This window comes from Peromyscus maniculatus, chromosome 1 (genome assembly GCF_049852395.1).
Source record: "Peromyscus maniculatus bairdii isolate BWxNUB_F1_BW_parent chromosome 1, HU_Pman_BW_mat_3.1, whole genome shotgun sequence".
NCBI classification, from domain to species: domain Eukaryota; kingdom Metazoa; phylum Chordata; class Mammalia; order Rodentia; family Cricetidae; genus Peromyscus; species Peromyscus maniculatus.
Genome location: NC_134852.1, coordinates 137164691 through 137172697, shown reverse-complemented (window position 1 = coordinate 137172697; position 8007 = coordinate 137164691). Strand labels below are relative to the sequence as shown.

The following is an 8007-nucleotide window of genomic DNA, read 5'->3' as shown; positions in this document are numbered from 1 at the left end:
TCTTAAGGCACATGAAGACTGATGTTTGGCTGGGCGGTGGTGGCGCACGCCTTTAATCCCAGCACTCCGGAGGCAGAGCCAGGTGGATCTCTGTGAGTTCGAGGCCAGCCTGGACTACCAAGTGAGTTTCAGGAAAAGGTGCAAAGCTACACAGAGAAACCCTGTCTCGAAAAACCAAAAAAAAAAAAGACTGATGTTCAAAATTGAGGGACAGTAGAAAACTGAAAAAGACATTTCAAAGTGGAGTATGATGGGCAAAAGTGCAGACCAGGAAGATTAAAATGAATAACCTACTCTATCAAAACACTAAAGAAGCAAAAGACTTCCAATGTGAACTTGGAGAGTTTTTGTGTTGCTTTGGGTTTCAGAAAGTAAAAGAAGAAGCAGACTTGAAACCTGCTTTTCCTGGGTTCACATTGGAGCCTTGGTTCAACCCAAATTTTTAGCTTTGCAACTGAGTAAGTTGACCTCTGAGCCACTGCCACCTTGAAGGAATGTGTTCAGGAAATAGGAAATAATGCTGGGTGTGGTTGCATAACACCTGTAATCACAGCACTTGGGAGGCTGAGACAAGATTTGCTGTGAGTTAAGGTCAGCACAGATATTCTGCAGATTTGGGGCCATCCTGAGTTACAACTGAGACCCTGTTAACAGGAAGAAACATGTTAGGCTCTTTTGGAATCAAGGGAGTCTTAGAAACAAGCTTGGTGTGGGGAGAGCAGGCACTTTATTTTTTTCAATTAGACGTGTGTGTTTTCTCTGTTCACCCTGTGGGTCCTGGGGGTCCAATTCAGGTCAGTTAGGCTTGGTGACAAGTCCTTTTTTTTTTTTTTTTTTTTTTTTTTTTTTTTTTTTTTTTAATCAAATACGTCGTCTTGGTAGGTTTTGATTTTGTTTTGTTTTGAGCGTTTACTATGTAGCATGACAGCCTCAAATCCACGGATCCAGCCTCAGCCTCCTGAATTCTGGAATTACAAACAGGTGTGCCACATACCTGGTCCAGGTTCTGAGCTCCCACGGCAAAGGTTTCAGACCACGGCAAGATACCTGGAGAGAAGCCGGCGGTGGTGGCGCACTCCTTTAATCCCAGCACTCGGGAGGCGGAGGCAGAGGCAGGAGGATCTCAGTGAGTTCGAGGGCAGCCTGGGCTGTTTCACAGAGAAACTCTGTCTCGGAAAAACAAACAAAAAAGATACATGGCTAGGGCTGCCCCATTCATTTTGCAACTATACATGTCTGCAGTGCTTGGCCTTATTCTAAACACTGGAAAAGCAATGATGAGCAAGGCCGTTCCACCTCTCGGAGCTGTAGTAGCAGGACAGAAAGCAGGCAAGGGAAAAGTGCAATGTGAGACGACAAGCCTACCAGAGCTTACGTCAGCTAGCATACATAGCTGGAACGGCGAGGCTTGCCTCCCAGAACCCGTCGCCCGCCCACTTCCGACTCCTTAGTTCCTTCTTCCGTGCGCCGCGAAAGGGGCGTGACCTGTGTATGTCACTTCCGGTGCGCGACAGCCCTGGCCTCCCTTTGCTTCCGCGGCGAGGCCGGAAGTAGCCGCGGTGGTGGCGGAGGCCCAAAGCGGAGGAAAGTGGGGAGTCGGAGAGACCCAGCCGGAGTCCTAGCGGCGGTAATTGTCCGAGGCCCCTCCAGGCCACCGTCCTTAGCGCGGGCCCGCGGGGTTCGACGGGAGTTGGCGGGGTGCGGCCAGGGCAGCGGGACGCCGAGGGTCCTGGACCGCCGTGAGGGGAGGGGGGGCGGTCCCAGAATCGAGTCCCCCCCCCTCCCGTACGGACCCTCTGATTGGCTGGCTCGCCTTCGCTTTTCCCAGGAGACCCCTGTGCGGTCCGGAGGGGGCGGCGGCCCCAACTCTGACCCGCGCCGGGGGGTGGGCCATGGCGGAAATCAGCGACCTGGACCGGCAGATCGAGCAGCTCCGGCGCTGCGAACTCATCAAAGAGAGCGAAGTCAAGGCCCTGTGCGCCAAGGCCAGGTGAGCCCGCAGGCCCGCAGGGAGAGGCCGGCCGGTCGCCCACGGCTTCCGGCCGGGCAAACTCAGAACTTAGGGCTTGTCCCATCCCGGAAGCATTCCCGGAGAGCAGCGGTCCCCAGGGCCACTTCTCCCCAGGAACCGCGGGTCGGCTGTAGATGTGTTTCTAGTGGAGTAGGAGCGAGTGGCAGAAAGTTCTTAGGAAACTCGGGGAAACCAGGCTACCTTGGTGGGGCCAAAGAGAAAGTTTGTTGGAGGGGCAGAGTTCTGGGACAGGCCTTGAAGAATAAAGAGCTGGTTCAAGGAAACAAGAAAAAACCCTTGTGGTTTGTAAAAGTCTCTCAATCCCATCAGTCCTTAAAGAGAAGGTGGTTTTGTGCCCGGTTTAACAAGTAAGGACTGTAATTGTTCAAAATTACCAACCAGAAAGGAATGGAATCTGAAGTCAGTTCCCTGAACACTGATCTTTTAGTTGTGATTCAAGATGGAGTTGAGTCACTCTCATGTTCGGTTGGGATCGAAAAACATAGTAAATAAACTAGAGTAGAACATAATGAGTTCCAGACCAGCTTGGTTTACTGAGTGAGGCCCTATCCCCACCCCCACCCCCAAAAAAGCCACAGCCTCTGCACACCTCTAATCTCAAGCACTTGGGAGGTGAAGAGGGAATAAGAAGTTTAGGGTCATCCTCGGCTAGGTTGAGGCCACCACATGAGACTCTGGCTCAGAAAAATAAAGCCTTTTTGGCTTTAAGCGCTGTATAGATATGGAGAGAGGCAGAGTTTTCTAGGAAGTTGTAAATAAGGACCCCAGTTTTGGGATGCACTGATTAGGCTTGAATCTGAGCTCTGCAGCTTTATGTGGTGATGATTTTGAAGTGTCCCTGAGTCAGTGAAGTGGAACAAATTGTGTTCAGTCAAATGGTTGTGAATGCTCATTCAGTGAATCTGGGCTCAGGGTAAACAGTGTGGTGTTTGTAAGTCATGAGGTGGTGGTATTTATGGCGGGAAGCACACTGATGGCGTATTTGTGGATTGAAGCTATCTGGGGGCTTCTAAGAAAGGGTAGTCCTTAGCCGGGCGGTGGTGACGCACGCCTTTAATCCCAGCACTCGGGAGGCAGAGCCAGGTGGATCTCTGTGAGTTTGAGGCCAGCCTGGGCTACCAAGTGAGTTCCAGGAAAGGCGCAAAGCTACACAGAGAAACCCTGTCTGGAAAAACCAAAAAAAAAAAAAAAAAAAAGAAAGAAAGAAAAGAAAGGGTAGTCCTTGAAAGAGAAGACTCTAGCTGACAGAGCACAGTGAGAGGGAACCTTCAAGCAGGGTAGGAGTAAAAGGGAAATATGTAGGCAACAGTTGAGGCTGGTTGCCTGCCTCTTCTGGGAACTGTCAGTGTGGCTTCCACCTGTTTAGTGGAATAGTAGCCTGGTCCTCACCCTTCCCCTCCAAGACTGTGGGGCGAGCATGCCTCCCCCCACCCTCCCCCACCCCACGCACGTGAGTGAGTGAGTGAGTGAGTGAGTGTGTGTGTTTTCTCCCATGTAGCCTTAGCTGGCCTTGAACTAGGCTGGTCTTGAACTCAGGGAGATCCGTCTATGCTTCAGCATCTCCACCTGTGCTGGGATCTTGGGATCTGCCCCAGTGTGGGCTGTTCCATGACATTGACCTAACAAGGCTGTCTGTGCTGCCCTGGCCTGCAGATGAGCTGCAGTACTTACTACTGCACTTACCAAGCTCCACTTGGAAATGGAGGGCTGCTGAGATTGGACACCAGGAACTGTCGAAGGGATTTGGAAAAGTAGTCCGCACTGCAAGGACTGGAGCCAGTTCTGTGTGATGTAGATTCATGCTATGGTGGCGCAGTCCTTTAGCCCCAGCACACAGAGGCAGAGACAGACAGATCTCTTGAGATTGAGACTAGCTTGGTCTACACATCAAGTTCCAGGCTAGCCAGGGATATAAAATGAGACCCTGTCTCCAAAAAAATAAATAAAATACATTGCTGACAGTGAAGGGGCAGCACAACCCTTTGAAAAAGTGCATCTGGGGACGTCCTGCCCTGGGGCTCACCCTGCCCTGGGGCTCACCCTGCCCTGGGGCTCACCCTTTGGATAGCATGAGAGAAGGGCTCTGACTGGTGGGGGGTGAGGTCAGAGCTCAGCACAGTCGGTGCTCTAAGGGAGAGGGACCTCCCTCCTGGGAGTGTGTGCTGTACTTGTGAGAGAGAACCACAGGGAGAAGCAAGGCTGGAAATGCCCCAGCCAATTGGACGGGCTTGAAAGGGGGTTGGGGTGGGAGTGAGAACTCGGACTTTGTCCACTTGACAGCAGGAAGCCGTGAGCAGGAATTGAGTGGTGGAGGTCCATGGTCAGTGCTCTCTGACCAAAAGCATGGGGAAGTGCATACTTCCTTCTGTCCCATGGAGGTCCAAGGACTACCCCATGTCCTCCCTCCCTCCAAAAAAGGTCAGGAATTGGGCTGGGCTGGCCTGGCTGTGGTGACCCTGGTCTTCTCCTGTCTCCAGAGAGATCTTGGTAGAAGAGAGCAACGTGCAGAGGGTGGACTCGCCAGTCACAGTGAGTATTCTCTGTCCCTTGGAACCTGACTTGGTCTTTTTTTTTTTTTTTTTTTGGTTTTTCGAGACAGGGTTTCTCTGTGTAGCCCAGGCTGGCCTTGAACTCACAGAGATCCGCCTGCCTCTGCCTCTGCCTCCTGAGTACTGGGATTAAAGGCGTGCGCCACCACCGCCCGGCTCTGACTTGGTCTTTTAAGACACATGAAACCCTGTGGTTTGATACTAAATTCATGAGAGACTAGAGCACCTCAGGTCTTTGCTTCTCAATCTGCAGGTAGTCCTGATAGCAAAATTAGATGATGGGCAGAGCCTGCAGCTTTAGTGATGGAATGTTCTCCCAAATGTATGAGGCCCTGAGTTCTAACCTCCGCACAAGACCATAAAGGATGCTGTGGGAATTTTGACTTGTCGTGGGGATGTTCATAGCCAAGGCAGAAGTTTGTGGATCAATGGCCCTGTGTTAGTAACTGCTGGGCACACGGGGGCAAACAGAGATGAAGCTAGTCTTCCTGAAGCTGCAAGTCTACCTGGAAAGACACATCCCCTGCACCAGAGCAGCTGGCTTTCACTGTGGGGGGATAGATGATACCAGAACAGGCGCACTTGGGACTAGAGGGTGGAATTTGGATCCTGAGATGGAGTGATATAGCCCTGGCTAGCCTGGGAAATAACAGGTGTTTTGAAGGATGGTCTCTGGGAACAAAGGGACCGTGCCTTTGTCCACTCTGTTGACCCACATTCTTCCTTTCCAGGTATGTGGTGACATCCATGGACAGTTCTATGACCTCAAGGAGCTTTTCAGAGTGAGTGGAGGGACACGGGCTGTGAACTAGGGGTGCCTGGGAGACATGATCATTGGGAGGTTTTAGGCTGCACGTGGTCTGGGTGGGAGAAGGGCTCAGCTAGTCTCTGGCTGCCACAGCTGGAGAGGACAGTTTGGGGCCAAGCAGAGCCATATCCCTCCTCCCAGGTAGGTGGCGATGTCCCTGAGACCAACTACCTCTTCATGGGAGACTTTGTGGACCGTGGTTTCTACAGTGTTGAAACCTTCCTCCTCCTGCTGGCTCTTAAGGTGAGGACCCTCGGCCTCTGGAGCCCGAGCCTTGGCCGCTACTTGCTGTCCTCATCACCTTTCCTGTCACCTACCTTGGAACTTGGCTGTGGCTGTGGACTGTGTGCTTAGCAGGGCTGGTCATGACCATGAGTGGGGCCGTCTCCTGAGCCCTTGAGGAAGAGGCTGGTGATGTGAGTTCTGGGAAGCAGACAGGCTATGTGTTCAGGGAGCAACCGGAGTTGAGTGAACTGGGAGAGTTGATTGGTGCGGGGCCACAGTGGGGTGAGGGTGGGGTGCTAAGGACGGGAGCCTGAGTCTGGCAGATGAGAGGAATCATTAGTCTTGTCGTGCTTCTCTGGAAAAGGCTCCCAGGAGCCTGTGAGTTATGTAAGAGACCACAGGAGTCTCGGCTAGCAGATTATGGTGAGACTGAGTGAGGCTGGTGGATATGTCCCCAAGACTTGGGAGGGTTAAGTGGGAGAGAGCGACTGGAACCAGTCCTGGCTTGGTGCTGCCCTAGGTTCGATACCCAGACCGCATCACTTTGATCCGGGGCAATCACGAGAGCCGCCAGATCACCCAGGTCTACGGCTTCTATGATGAGTGCTTGCGCAAATACGGCTCGGTGACTGTGTGGCGCTACTGCACCGAGATCTTTGACTACCTCAGCCTGTCCGCCATCATCGATGGCAAGGTAGGTCGGCCTGGGTCTCCGGGGGGAGGGGTGGTGGTGGTGGTGGTGGTGGTGGCAGGGGTGGTCTCTGGGCTTCTGCCTCACTTCTCTCTGGTATTACCTTCCCTTCTAGATCTTCTGTGTGCATGGGGGCCTCTCCCCTTCCATCCAGACCCTGGACCAGATCCGGACAATTGACCGAAAGCAGGAGGTACCCCACGATGGACCCATGTGTGACCTCTTGTGGTCTGACCCTGAAGGTGAGGGCCATACCTGGGCTGGCTGTACCGTTAGCTTGTGGAGACTGGATTAAGCAAGTATATGAAAGGAGGAGAGTCAGGCCAGGGAAGAAGAGGACAAGTTTGGTCCACGAGGCTTCTGCCTTCCACCTGCCTGAATGGATCTTCTTCCATAAGGAGCAGAAAGCATGAACCCACCTTCCTGTACTGAGTACATGTGTACTGAGGCCTACAGTGGGTTGGCCCGTGAGTCTCATGGCTCAGAGGGTCTACTTCGGATGAAGTCATTGGCTCCCTGGGTGGGAAGAGGCCATAGACCTTGACAGTAGCTGCTTTGGAGTTGAGACCAGTTCCCCTAGAACGATGACCTCTGAGGGTTCCTTATTCTGTATGGTTCCCCTCTAGTTGGGGACAGAACAGATTTAAAACCTGGCTCTCTGAGTGCCAGTCCTAAGCATACGCTCTAATCCTATCCCTGCCGTTGCAGTCTGCTCCATGTGGCATAAGGTGACCTTCCTGTCAGGAAGGTCCTCGTTCATAGCTGGTGCTCTGGGTGTGAGCGCCTCTTATCTATCACCTAAGTGCTGCTTGGACAGTACATTGTATGGTCACTGTGAGGGGCCCAGCCATGAGGCAGTCTCTCTCCTTAGAGCTTCTCTGCTCCAGCATTTGCTATCCTGTCCCAGAATTCCCTAGAACAAGCCTCTGGTTAATGAGGGAAGAGGCATGGTATAGTCGGCAGCCAGAGGAGCCCATGCATTCTTCTTATCTTGTCTCAGACACAACAGGCTGGGGAGTGAGCCCCCGAGGGGCAGGCTACCTGTTTGGCAGTGATGTGGTGGCCCAGTTCAATGCAGCCAATGACATTGACATGATCTGCCGTGCCCACCAGCTGGTGATGGAAGGTTACAAGTGGCACTTCAATGAGACCGTGCTTACTGTGTGGTCAGCACCTAATTACTGCTACCGGTAAGCTGGCAGGGCCTGGAGCCAGGGCAAGGGTAGGGACCTAGGCCTGCTGTGGCTAACTGTGCGCTCTTCCTCAATCCAGCTGCGGGAATGTGGCAGCCATCTTGGAACTGGATGAGCATCTCCAGAAAGATTTCATCATCTTTGAGGCTGCACCCCAAGAAACACGTGGCATCCCCTCCAAGAAGCCAGTGGCCGACTATTTCCTGTGACTCCTTGGCCCCAGCCCCTCCGGCCCCTGGACCACTGTGACTGCCTCTTCCCAGTCGGAGGCTGGGTGTGGAGGGCTGCCTGGCTTGGCTTGCCCCAGGGTGCGGACTGCTTTGGAGAGGTTGGGGCCTCTGCTCCAGGCTTCCTCTCCTTTCTCCCACTTGATCCATGAAGTTTCCAGTCATTTTTCCTTTTTCTTTCTTCCTTTTTTTTTTTTTTTTTTTTTTTGGTTTTGTTTTTAGATAAAACATTTTGAGAAAAAAAAAGAAAAAAATTCTAATAAAAGAAGAAAAATAGTCTTG

At 52.5% G+C, this 8007-nt stretch overlaps 1 protein-coding gene across 1 annotated transcript; it reads left to right on the top strand.

Moving 5' to 3' along the window:
• Window positions 1–1490: 1490 nt before the first annotated feature.
• On the top strand, window positions 1491–8001 carry Ppp4c (protein phosphatase 4 catalytic subunit). Its single transcript, XM_006977098.4, has 9 exons — window positions 1491–1627; window positions 1829–1990; window positions 4510–4561; window positions 5313–5363; window positions 5531–5632; window positions 6135–6308; window positions 6421–6547; window positions 7306–7495; window positions 7578–8001. Exons 2-9 carry the CDS (start codon window positions 1893–1895, stop codon window positions 7705–7707), a joined length of 924 nt encoding a protein of 307 aa, XP_006977160.1. The 5' UTR covers window positions 1491–1627; window positions 1829–1892; the 3' UTR covers window positions 7708–8001.
• The last annotated feature ends 6 nt before the right edge of the window (window positions 8002–8007 follow it).